Consider the following 13,070-nt stretch of genomic DNA (forward strand, 5'->3'; position numbering starts at 1 on the left):
ATGATAATGATGATTGCTCCTGCCAGGACACAGACCTTCATATTTGACCTTCAAATAAAATCTGTTTAAGGAAATGAAAGCAAATACTGCATATAAACCTGGGGGTGTCTTAAACTCTCGCTTAAAACCAAATGCCTGCTTAAAATCGAAGCACACCAAGCACATCTGTGAAAGTGAAGTTAATCTTGACTGTGAGATTCATGTGAAAAATCTACATTAGCAGTAAAAGCCAAAAGCTTGTGAGGCCATCATCAGTCTTCACTCCTGCATTAGCCCCTAGTCTTACATGTTTGATGCTCACATCTATTTAAATGAATTAATATTGAATGTAGATTCATGACAGCAATATGTCTGCAGCTCATTATGGGATTTTCAAGACCAAATATTATCTTCTCAGTAATTGCTGTGAGCCATCTTTTCAGCCAAATGAATATTGAAAAGGTCATTAAATCCTGACTAACAAGCTCACTCACTCTGTAAAAGTGCCTTTTTTCAGGTACAGTGAAGCACCAGTAGGAGTAAAAAGGTATTTTTGCATTTGTTTATCCGCTAGCCATCATATACGTGTTGAATTAACGCTTGTGATCATGACTCTAGTGATATACATTAGTCCATATATGCTTTCTGCTAGCCTCCTTGTGAATCTATAATATCATCCCCATACTTTTCTTCCTGTTCTGTATTTCCATGGTAGATATTATGTTCACCAGCTAGTCGCTAATTGTGTCTGGCTGCCGTTTGGTGCTGTGCAGGTAGTGTAGTGTGAGCTTTTAGAGCTTTATCACTTGTCACATTGTTTTCAAATTGTCATTTGATACATTGTTATTATAAGAATATTGATTATAGCCACTTTAAGGAAGTCACACAATATAGTCAACTGTATGTGAAAATGAAGGACTGAAATATCTTACATTTTAAACACCTACAGTAAACTTATTTAAGCACAGGGCATTGTGGGCTCAACTACCTGTAGTGAGGCAAAGAATAATAACGATATTTTTCACTGATTTCACAGCTGTTCTTCTTTAAAGTTCACCACTCATCCACTTTTGTAAAGCTTGTGAAGTAACAGCAAACTGGTTGCAAGCAAGTACACAGGAACAAAGGCTTGTAACTATATATTGTGAACCACGGTGAGAATCCTTCCATCACACCTCAATCTTTCCTCACAGTGTTTGTGTGGGCCAGTGTGAAAATGACTGAAGTGATTGGAAAGAAAGCGAAGGCTGCCTTTGTAACTTTTAGTTCGGAGCCAGAACAACAAATTAAAATGAATCTATGTTTGTGGCGATTGCACTTTTCCAATTTGAAGTGATTTCGTAATGTTTATCTCCCGTGTATTAGTCTAAAAGTGGCTGTTGATTTACTGCTTACAGTACCTTGAGTTTGTGTCACGAACAATTCATTTGGATGTCTACAGCTTTGATAGGTAGGGCTAACTGTTGCTGTTATAAATATCTGCATTTTATAATAAAACTGCAAGAAGAGGAATACAGGTTATAGTGAATGGTGCAATTTAAAGTTCACCTGATAGTAATACACTAGCTTGCATGCACAGACATATCCTATGTGTGTGAGTACAAACACAGATACAAACATACACACACACATGCATCAACTAGGAGAATCTTTTTAGTTTTTGCATGCCTGTTGCCATGGAGATTGCCATTCTTGCCCATGCCTAGGGAAGGAACATCAAAAGAAAATGCACCATTAACCACACAAACACACACACACACTTCTGTAGAAGCACAGCTGCTCCAGGCTCCTACAAGAAGAGACAAACAGAAGCAGCTACTTTTATCTTACTGAAGGGTTACAGTGTCACTGAGCAGGGAGTAAGCCCATAATATTCATCATTTGGGAGTCAGAAGCAAGTGAAAGTTGAACTAAAATGCACATATGAGGTAAAATGAGACACTGGTTAGTACCTTCGGTGACAGTGTTAATATTAACAGTACACTTGAGCATCCTATCAATCTTAATCTTACTTTGAAATAGCTTCATTTGATTTGTAATGGCTCAAATGCTTAAATGATTATGTAGATATGTATAAAAACACAATGTAGGTAAACAGTGTGTGTTTTGGTGAAAGAGTTTATGAAACCATAACTTCAGGGCACTTCATAGAAATTGCCATAAAATCCATATGTGATTTCAGGCTGGATTGTTCCAGGTACATTAGTTCATTAGTTGATTTTATAGCCCACACACACACACACACACACACACACACACACACACACACACACAGTAATCAGACCCAGTGGTCTATGAATTTTCCACCTCCTCCAGCTGGCAGGTGCTTGTTTTCTCATATAAAATCACCTATTTTCCATAGTTGACAGCTATGTAAATAAATATGCATATTGAATTTAAGTAAACTCTAAGAATCTGAATGTCAGGTACATCTTTATGCCTACACAGCAATATATTTATTTATGTTTATCTTGTGAATTATATTTCAAGCCTGGGATACTATTTTATGATTGCAGTGACATCATCACATTCTTCACAATTAACGTTTGTTAATGATGATGTGATAGTTTAGCAAAAAGTTGCTGCATTCCTTTAATATTAAGGGAATATTAAGAAATAGCAAAGCTAATAGCAAGATGCAGATTTCACTGTTAGAATTTCAAGCTCACCACTTACGAGGAAGAGTTTATTCGTAAACGTCCATTGGTTGTGGATGCTCATTCGGGTCAGGGTGGGGGAATAAATGTTCCACTATTACACACAGTATGTGTGTAATGCTTGGTTGTCCACATATTTCTGGCCATGTTGTACATCCAACAAACCCTTTGCAATATGCTGTTGTATTTAAGCCATCAAATGGTCTGCTCACTCTCTTGCTCTGCCTTGCTTGCTGCTGCACCTGAAAGCTTTGCTATAACTGCTGCAATCGCTTGCTGCTGCTGCTGTTCATACAGCATTTCATGAGCCTCACCTCCACCCCAGCATCCACCTGTAGGTCTGCTCTTATTATCGTCTGTAGTGGCAATTCTGCAGAATAAAGAAACAAGGCAGCCACTTGTCTTTCTGTAGGTTTACTTCAAGCGTCTGCAGGCGGACTCACAGCAGAAAAACATACATCAGTATAATCTGCTCTGAATGAGTACAGAGGGAAAGGAGCATCAGTTATTTATCCAGTCAACAGGGTCAGGCTCCTCAACCCGGGGAGAAGAGTGTCCCTGAAGTCTGGACATAACAGTCAATAGCATGTTTCATAGTTCCATATCATCGTTACTGTGAACTGTATGAACTGTTCTCATCATTTGCATGTGTAATGAACTGCTCATCAGTATGCTGATTTATCAATACTGTAGTGCTTTTATTGTTGTGCTTCCCAAGCCAACTTCCGTTCTACTTGTTGCCATGGCAGTTTTGAATCTTGTATTTTGTGTGGTGCCTTAAAATATACACTACAACTCAGCATCTGTCTATTCGCACTCTGCAGAGTAAGTTTTGCTGTGTGTGCGCGCACGTGTATGTATGTATGTGTGGTACTGCACAAGCCTGCTTAAATGGTATTTTGGGGCATTTGCTGCAGATATCTGAGTTGTGTGTGGGTGTTTTAATCTTGTAGCTCCATCCATCCACACAAAGCGCTGTTACCGTTCATTCAGAGAGCTATCTTTTATAATAGCTGAATCTACACTATTCCCTAAAGTAACTTCAAATCTATGTTGTTTCTTTTTCTGATTTTTCAACTGAGTCATAGCATCAAGACTCATTTGTAATGCAAGAGGCACAGGGAGGTGTCTTCTGTGAAGGTCTACCATTGTAAGACCTTGTGTTAAGACAGACTGTAACTTTATAATAGCATAGCCCCATAATAACCCTGTTGTTTCCTTGGCTGAGCCCTCTGTGTTTTCAGTTAACCTGCTGGTGCATCTAAGATTACTCCCTGCAAAGCAAAGCATTTATTCACTTTTATGCTTCAATGTCACCTGCCCCATTACATCTAGTCATTTAAAAAGTCATTTATCAAATGAATAAAACTTGAACTGAGTTAAAATTGAATTGAATAATTCATTAAAATATTGGAATTTGCAATTATATGCATGCCTTACTGAGGTTGTAGCATGTATTACACCATGTCATGAGCACTTACTGTCGATGCCAGATGTGCACAGAGCCCAAGTGTTCAGATTTTTCACGGATTATCTAAATTGAGCCAGTGAAGCCACAGGAGGTTTGATCCTTGCACACACGCTCGGATATCTGCAGCAAATCTCCCCAAAGCAGTATTTAACCAGGCACATGCACACCACACACAGACAATCACATGATTCACAGAAAATCATGAAACGTGTAAATATCCTACAATCCACCAAAAATTGTGTTTTATATTCTAAAATTCCTGTCCCATCTGCTGATGAAGAAGGATCACAGTAATATTTTTATTACTGAATTAATTAGTGTTTAATATAATGATTCACTTCATTCATTGATGCAAAATATTGAATTAAATTACCCACTCTTTAACTCGGTGTATGTGTGTGTGCATGTAAGCATACTGGTCTTAACACTGATGACACTTAAAACAGAGAGAGGGCTAAGTGTGTTTGTATGTCAGCATCTGTGCTTTTGTGTACATGCCAGCCTGTGTGTGTGTGTGTGTATGAGGATGTGTATGCACAGTATATGTGCGCATATGTGTGTGTTGACAGATGAGTGATGCTCCTGGTATTGTGGATCTGCTGTTTGTGTATTCTTACTGTGTTTCCTCCAACGCAGCAGCACAAGGCAGATCATATCATATTCTCCTCTAAGCTAAAGCATACTTAACAACACACACTCAGGTCAAAAGAGGGGAGGAAACATGAGGAAGGTTGGATTGCATAATCTTTTTCAGGCAGGGTAGCTCTTTATTCAAAAGAGATAATGGTTAAAGCAAATGATTTATGCTATAAATGTTAGTTTGTGTTTGTAAATGGTAGGGCGAAAAAAGAAAAGAAAAATGCTCAAATTGCCACTGTTTAATGTTTGACTCGGTCGCCTGCATAATTTCATGCTCACACATATTATATTATTTAATGGCTGTTTAGAAATGTATTGTGTATGTGTGTCATGAAACATGTAGGCCAGGATGAGCTTAGGATGTCGCTACAGTTCACACTGCAGCTCTGTGACTCACTCCGGCTCTCTTCTGGTTGACTAAACACCCCCCACCCCCACCCCGCACACACACACTGGGCTTGACTCATCTTGACTTGCTACAAATGTAGATCCTGCATGTTATGCAAAAGAAATCTCTTTTGAGGACTGAACACAGGTCCATGTATTAAGTATTTCACAACACTATTTTCGACTTTACCGCTGTGTTGTTTGAGTCCAAAGAATGATTTATGTACTGACATATGACAAGAAAAGTGGGTTCACCTTTTTTTGTCAACTGTTATGTCTAAACATAAGCGGTGAATAAAAGGTGAGTGCCGGAGGCTGATGGTATGTGGTGCAATATTGCGCAGTAATCTATAGGGTACTCAACTCCTCGACTGCAAATTGCAACAATTGCTCGTGTAAAAAAAAAAAACTCACAAAAAAAACGAATTATGAGTCACTCGAAAATAAATAGCTGAGGTTCAGAAGTGATATGGCCATGTGAGTGGTTTAGATTAGTAAAGCTGAAAAGCTGCCCTTCAATGGCATAAAGGTCAATGAATACATTTCCATCAATGGAGATAGTAGCTGTGCAAACTAAATCTGTACTGAAAATGAAAGCTGTTAGTTCCCAGAAATCTCAATGCTTCATGCTGAAAGAGCAATCAAATCTGATAAATGGGTTGAAAGATATTTCTTCTTTACATCCTTTAAGGAATAACTGCCCATTGAAGACAAGATGGAGGTACTGTAGGTCTACATTTTCTATACTGCAGTCTTAATGCCAAGCTGTTCTCAGTGTGGTTCAGACGTGCGTGGGATTTTCTTCCCGCTTGAATAATCTTCTTTCTCCCTCTTTGTCCTGTCATCTTCTGGCTGTTTTTTTTTAAGTAAAGCTTAGGGCAGCAAACAGCGCAGACGCAGCCTTCTGACGGCATTTAGGGGTAGTGCTCTTCTCATGCCCTGAAGTAATGAATGCATAATGAAGCCAGGCATGGTACGGAAGCAAATCGTGTGACGCACAGTGTGGTGTAGAAAAGAAACTGTATCTACTCTTTACCTGAAAGCAGTGTATGTATTTGAGTATGTTGTTATGTGATTGTTTACCTTTGTCATCCATGTTTTTTATTGTTCTGCTAGGAAATTGATGCTACAATTATCTTCAGTGAAATCATTAGGACAATCTTACTGCAATAATAATAATTACAGATCCTATTACAGAGATCAAAGGATGATGAAAAATGCATCTAAAATACTGATCACTATAGCGTCTCCTCAAGCTTGGCTAACCTTTATCAGCGCCGCCATGTGCTGCTTTCTGAGGAACAGGACACGTTACTGAAGAGCAACACGTTACACTGGAGGGAATCGGTTGACTGATTAAATCCTTCAATAGAAACCATGAGGGAGTGAATGAATCTCTGTCCTCCTCTCCTCCTGTCTTTTTTTCATACTGTCCTCTACCTGGGCGTCTTCACCATAGTGGTATAGATTACAAATCAACCCTGCCCTCCATTATGCCTCATGCTTTTAATGGCAAAATATTGGCATAAGCACATTCTCAGAGTAGGGGTTATTTTTCAGTTCAATATTAATCCACTAGAACAAAATGTCATACATGGAGGGAAAGGGGATGGAGGGAAGACAGGTTGAGAAGGAGGGTAGAAAGATGGATGGTGGGAGGAGGAGGTGGGGAATGCAGAGCAGGGTGGATGGTGTTTCCATCTGTGAACTCCACCTTATGTACGCTCGCAGGAAACCCCTTCCAGTGGTTGCACACGGCACGCAGCGCTACAAGGCTGCAGCACGACACACACACAAGTAGCCTGCGATGTAGGAGGATGATGACAGGAGAGAGGAGGCGGCGGGGGGGGGCAGCCAGTGAGCGTGCCGAGTGAAAGAGTGAGAGAGCGAGAGGGACAGGGCAGAGGGAGCGTGAGCGACTGAAAAGGTGAGATAAGCAGAGAGAGCAGCATCTCTTGAGCGCGTTCGGCTTGCAGCAGATCAGGAGGCAGGAAGGCGGAGCAGAGGGGAGAGCACCAGCACCTCAAGGGGGCGTCACCACATCTCTCTCTCTCTCTCTCTCTCTCTCTCTCTCTCTCTCTCTCAGACACACACTTACACATCACACATTTGTGAGGAGGCGTGAGGCTCAGCAGGAGGGACACCACATACACGCACGCTGTTTTGCTGGCTTAGCTGTGCTTTGGAGAGCTGTCTCTTGAAGACTGGACCAGAGCTGTATCCATCACTTCATCCATCCTGGCCTTCCTTCCTGCTTTCCATTCCTCCCAACACAGAAGCAGCTCTCCTTCACCCACCACTCGACCATTTGGACTGATTTGCTCTCTGTCATTCGTCTAACCTCTGATCTCTTTGTAACCAACTCTCTAGCTTTCACTCCATTCAGCCAAGAAATCAGGAGACACAAGAAAATAACCGACCAACTGAGATACCGACCTTGCGACCGCAATCATGAACTTCCTCCGGCGCCGTCTCTCTGACAGCAGCTTCATGTCCAACCTGCCCAACGGCTACATGACAGACCTCCAGAGGCCTGACCCACCTGCTCCTCCTCCCCCCACCGCGTCCTCCCCTTCCCAGCAGGGTGCAGACCCAACCACGGCGCCCGCCCCAGCCCAGTCCGAGAGCAAATCTCCAGCAACGTCCCAGGCGCCAGCCAGCTCTCCCGCAGCTCAGGAGCGGCGTCTGAGTCAGCTGGCTCAGCAGCCCCAACAGGCCCAGTCAGGCTCCTCCGGCGGTTCCTCTGGCTTCTTCAGCTCCTTCAGCTCCATCACCAACGTGGTCAAACAGACGGCTGCGTCCGCCGCCGGGTTTGTGGAGCAGTCGGCTCCCTCTCCCTCCCTTTCCAAGAAGTTCAAGATCCTGTTGATCATTGATGAGCCACAGCATGAGTGGTAAGTGTTAAGATGCAAGTGACTTTAATGATGGGTTGAGTGTTGTCCAATTGACTGGTGGGAAGTTGATGTAGTCTGTGGTTGTGTTAACTGGCACGCTGTTTCCCAGTTTTTGGGGTGCTCTCCAGATTCGGTGTAAAAAATGTTTGGTTTCTAGTCAGCCAGATGGAACCTGATTTACTGTTAATGCGAAAAGCTCATTTAAGCGTGGGTGAGTTGGCCTAATGCTGACTGACACGTGTAATTGATTTTAATCTTTCACATATCTTGAAATGAATTCTTACATCCCTATGTCTTACTCTGTGTTTTTTGGTTGTGTTCTATGTGTTTGTATTAAAATGTATTCTCTCCTCTCACTGAAGCTGCTCCCAAAATAGAAACAGCTCTATTAATCCAAACAGACAGGACAGCTTTTCTCTGGGGTTTGGATTCACACATCCCACCACCCAGCACTCTGTCACCTGCCCCTGTTTTTGTGTATTTATGTGAGCCTTTATGACGCCATGTGTGCCTGCTTATGCAAATATGTATGTGTGTGTGTGTGTGTGTGTGTGAGAGAGAGAGAGAGAGAGAGAGAGAGTGTTAGAGAGCTATGGGTAAGTGTTTCCATCCCTTGACAGCACAAGTTGGCTAACAGGATATTATCATATGCTATCAACTCATACATCATAAACTGACATGCGGGAGTGTGTAGCTCTGAATAAAACATCGCCTTCTACAAGTGAAATTTAAGCCTTTGGCCCTATAATAATGTTGCTATCCCACTCGCTGCTTTCTCTTCCTACAAATCACATTTTCAGGCTATAAAGGTTTTCTGTGTGGATGTTGATGATGAATTTTACAGCCATTAATTGCTGTCATTATCTTGGTGTAGTTTCATGTTGTCAGCCTATTATTGGATGGCTATGTGATAAAGCAAGACACTCTTGACCTTTTTGGTTTATTGGACGTTCTGGAGTGTCGTCAGATGGCAATTATTCTTTAATATCCCACATAAAAATGAGTGTGTTTATTGTTGCAAACAATGCGATATGTTCAAAAGCATAGCAGAGCAAGTGAGTAAGTGGGCCTTGAGTTGAGATCGTTGCTGTTTCCAAGATCAAGAATAAAGCGGCAAGCTTTTAAGCCAACAAGATTGAGAAGTTCTAAAGGCGCTCATTAAAAGTTTGAACATCTAGAGTTCAATGACAACTGAACAAACTTTATCTGCTGATGAAGACTGTTTGATATGGTCAACAGCTCCAGAACAAGCGAGTAAGTGGACCTTTAGTTGAGATTGGTTTGTTGGGGATGTTGGCTATATTATTATCTCTTTGGAAGCTGACTCTACTCTACTAAAACGCATGTTGGCAGTTGCAAAGATTTGTAGTTTGGAATGAATTTCCAGTTCTAGTTCAGTAAATCTTTGACATATAATTATATTTAAACCTGTTTTAGCGCCCAGAAAGTATATGAATACATCCTTCTTTGGGACCTTGCCATTGTAGGTGATGACTGAGATTTAATTGACTGCAAAATGTGAAATGCAAACGTAACTAAATGCTTTGTCACTATTACCCATTTTGGCACGAATTCCAGTCTGGTGCCATGTCCCATTGATTAAATAATGTCTGAGTTACAGACACTGGTGCATAAAATGGACTGAATGGTCTTCACTGTTTAGTGCAGTGGATATTATTTCCAACACAATCAGCACAGGATTATCTCTATAACAGTGCATTATGCATGTGTGGATACATGCATGAGCGTTGAGGTTCCACTACACTGTACTGACTGCATAAGACTGGCAGCTCTACATTATGGTAATCCTGTGTCACTTGCTGTGAGTGTTTTGGTGGCTTATGATCTGAATATGAGACACTGCAGCCACCATTCAGTGCCAAATGCTGTACATAGCCAGAAAAAAAACATTTGAAAGTTTATTCCTACAAAAATTCTTAAATTCTGAAATACAAATCCCAGTTTGTTGCAGGGCAACTTCTATGATGCCAAGTAAGTAATATAATTTAACAATTAAGAAGTGTAATGCAATGAATTTGCATCTTCACTGGCATTATTTCCAGAAGTCCTCCTATTTTGTGTGTAAACAATATTTCATCCAAAGAGCTCAATATCAATATTAATGTTAATTCTTTGGTGGGGGGACGCTTGCAGACAGAGCTTCCCTTAAAGCATCTGAGCCACAGAGGCATTCTGCTAAATGTTATTGATTTTCCTCTCGGCAAAGAGCGGGACTTGAGGCTCTCAGTGATAAAACTTGGAAAACAGAAAATCACACTAGAAATTCCTCCTCTGTAATGATTCTGTATGTCGTTCACATCAAGGCTATATTCGGATCAATCAGAAATGAGAGGACATGCTTGTCTTGTTTGATATTGCTGGTATCTGCACACACAAAAATAAATAGGTTTTTAAAGTTTTTGATGGATAGCATCAGCCAGACTTCTACTTGGTGATCCACATCATCATGAAACCTCTATCCCTCATTTCATTTTGAATGAAATCACAAATCTCGTGTGCAAAATGAGCGCACGTTTGATTTCTGAGATTTAGGATGCCATAAGTTGGAGGGAACAGTTCTAACTACTAATTTACATTACAGAGCGTTTTTAGCCAGTAGCAGAAGATGGGCAGTGACTCTGCTGTCCTGACTTCAATGGGGACTTCATGCCAAAGCTGTCAGGAAAACTACAACTATAACCTCTGTGCATGATTTCGAAACTCTAACAGCCCCTCATGAAATTTATGTTTATTTAACATAAATTTAAATTTAAATAAATAAAATTTAAATAAAAACTTTTCACTCTGGGAAGCACATTTGGTTTAGAAGAAGTTTCTATGAATCAATCCCACTTCACCGTAATACCACTAGTACACGCCCACTTGTCATCTAAGAATCTAATTCAAACAGCCATTTTACAGCCACGCTAATGAATTACAAGCAAAGTTTGATGAACAGATTGATGGAAAGGCCTGTCATTTCAACCTGTCAGTTACAATTAACTAAAAGACCCTAATGAATATTCCTCACAGTGGTTTTGTTGATACATTTGGAGTGGATGATAGTAATAAGAAGCAATGAGGCTTTTACTTTCTCTCACTCTGTCTTCTTTTAGTCCTTTGTGCCCTCATTCGCCTTTTCCCCAAATTAAACTTCTTCTGTTCTCTGATTTAAACTTCCCTTTTCTAAATCCATCTAAACTGTGCATCTCGAAAATAGACAAAATGAACATTAAATGTGCATTAGGCACGCATTGCTAACTGAGGGAAACTAGACATGCAGTTACAAACACGCTATAACTCTAAATAACGCTGGCATACCCTTTAAAATACTGGCTGGTAGTTGCATAAGCAACCACAGCTATCATGACTCTCTCTGCATCTGACGGCTCATTCTCTGAGCTCTCAACTATCGACTGTTCTACTATGATGGCTTTCTCTGACTGTGCCACAAAAAGAGACCACAGTGGGAGTGCAGCAATAAAGCTGCGAGATGAAAGAGTGAATGTTTTTTTGCAGGCAATTCAGAAATGTGTGTGTGTGTGTGTGTGTGTGTGTGTGTGTGTGTGGTTTTTTGAGTAGCCTCATGTAGTCCTTATGTAACAGACCCATTTGAGGTGGCAGAGGGAAGAGACAGTGTCCTCCAGGGCCTTTCAAGGTGATGTCGGCACAGAGGGGAGGATTGAGGAAGATAGAGGGAGAAGATCTGGGAATCTCCTTTTATCGCTTTATTCTGGTTGTCTGGATGTGACGCTCTTTCCTGTTTGTCTCAGCCCCTCTCTATGTGTTTTCCTCCGTCTCTTTCCTCTTTGCTGCCTCTCTCTGCCTTTTATCATGACAGTCTCTCTGTGTGTGGCTCCAGAGAAAGTGCTCCAGGTTCATGATATGATGAAGTAATGAGAAGAGACGTGGTGATTCAGCAGTTTCAAATCCCCGGAGGCCACATCTGCTCTCTTTCCTTTGCTCACTATATCTGTCTACATCTCTCTCGCTCCCTGTTTTTGCTCTCCCTTTCTTTATCTCTCTATTTATCTATGGGGATGTACTCTGCAGTTTCTGCCTGAGTACCATTGAGTGCATTTACCACATGTTATTGCAGTTATTTTGGACTGTTGACTTTTCAATATGACTGTTAGTGGAGGAGTTTGTTGGTTTGACTGCAGGCTGACGCATAGTTCTCCGCCAAGCAGGGGTTGATGGGGAATGTCACCCAATTGCCCTTTCACTAAGCTTTAACTGGTTGGTGTTTTAAGGCATACTGATTAGCCAACAAGTAGCAATGTTTGAAACTGCTTCACAGAAATGGTGGGACTATAAACATTATTTTAATTAGTTATTCTTGTGAAATGAAGTTCTTCTTCCACAAATTGACTGGGAAGCATAACAACTAAAAAATAAGAGAAAGAAATGCGCCATATTTCTGTTGAGGTTATTTGGTTTCCTGTAGTTGCACATCAGAAAACACACTGTTTTTATTGACTCACTCACATTTTTTGGTGTGTTTTTGTGTTAAGTTTGTGTATGTCTGTGTGTTCGCATTCATGCATGCGTAAAAAAAAAGTCATTCTAATTTTCTCCATCGCCAGTGGAGACAGGAGTACACAGTGATGGCAGGTGGGGAGGTGGAGCCTTGTATATCTCCATCAACATTTCACACACACACAGACACAAATTCACAAGCACCTGCCTTCTCTGTTTCTATTTTCTGTCATCCAATTATACACGATTGAAAAAAAATAGTTTTCCGACAGAATTCAGCATTTTTCGGTGATATACTGTTCCTTGTTTCTGCTGACTGAGTTTACTATAAAACAGTGTTCTGGGAATAAAGCTGTTCATTATTAAAGGTTTGCTAAACATTTCTGCTCTATAAACTACTCTATAAACAGCAAACAGGGTTCTTGTGATTTCTGCTGGCTGTAAGTTTGACTTCAATTCAGTGATTAGGAATTATCGGTGGCATTACGGTTCTCAGCAGCAGGTCACATTTCCACACACACACAGGCTGAGAACTGACCTTATTACAGCCGGTGGCAATGTCAT

At 41.0% G+C, this 13,070-nt stretch overlaps 1 protein-coding gene across 1 annotated transcript in view; it reads left to right on the top strand.

Annotated features, from left to right (window-relative positions):
• The first annotated feature begins 6,935 nt into the window (after positions 1-6,935).
• syn2b (synapsin IIb) overlaps positions 6,936-13,070 on the top strand; it is a 79,561-nt gene continuing 73,426 nt past the window's right edge. Inside the window, exon 1 of the mRNA XM_044220945.1 lies at positions 6,936-8,027. Coding sequence (XP_044076880.1) covers positions 7,585-8,027 — 443 coding nt within the window. The 5' untranslated portion in view covers positions 6,936-7,584. The remainder of the gene's footprint in view (positions 8,028-13,070) is intronic.

This window comes from Siniperca chuatsi, linkage group LG2, assembly GCF_020085105.1.
Source record: "Siniperca chuatsi isolate FFG_IHB_CAS linkage group LG2, ASM2008510v1, whole genome shotgun sequence".
Taxonomy (NCBI): domain Eukaryota; kingdom Metazoa; phylum Chordata; class Actinopteri; order Centrarchiformes; family Sinipercidae; genus Siniperca; species Siniperca chuatsi.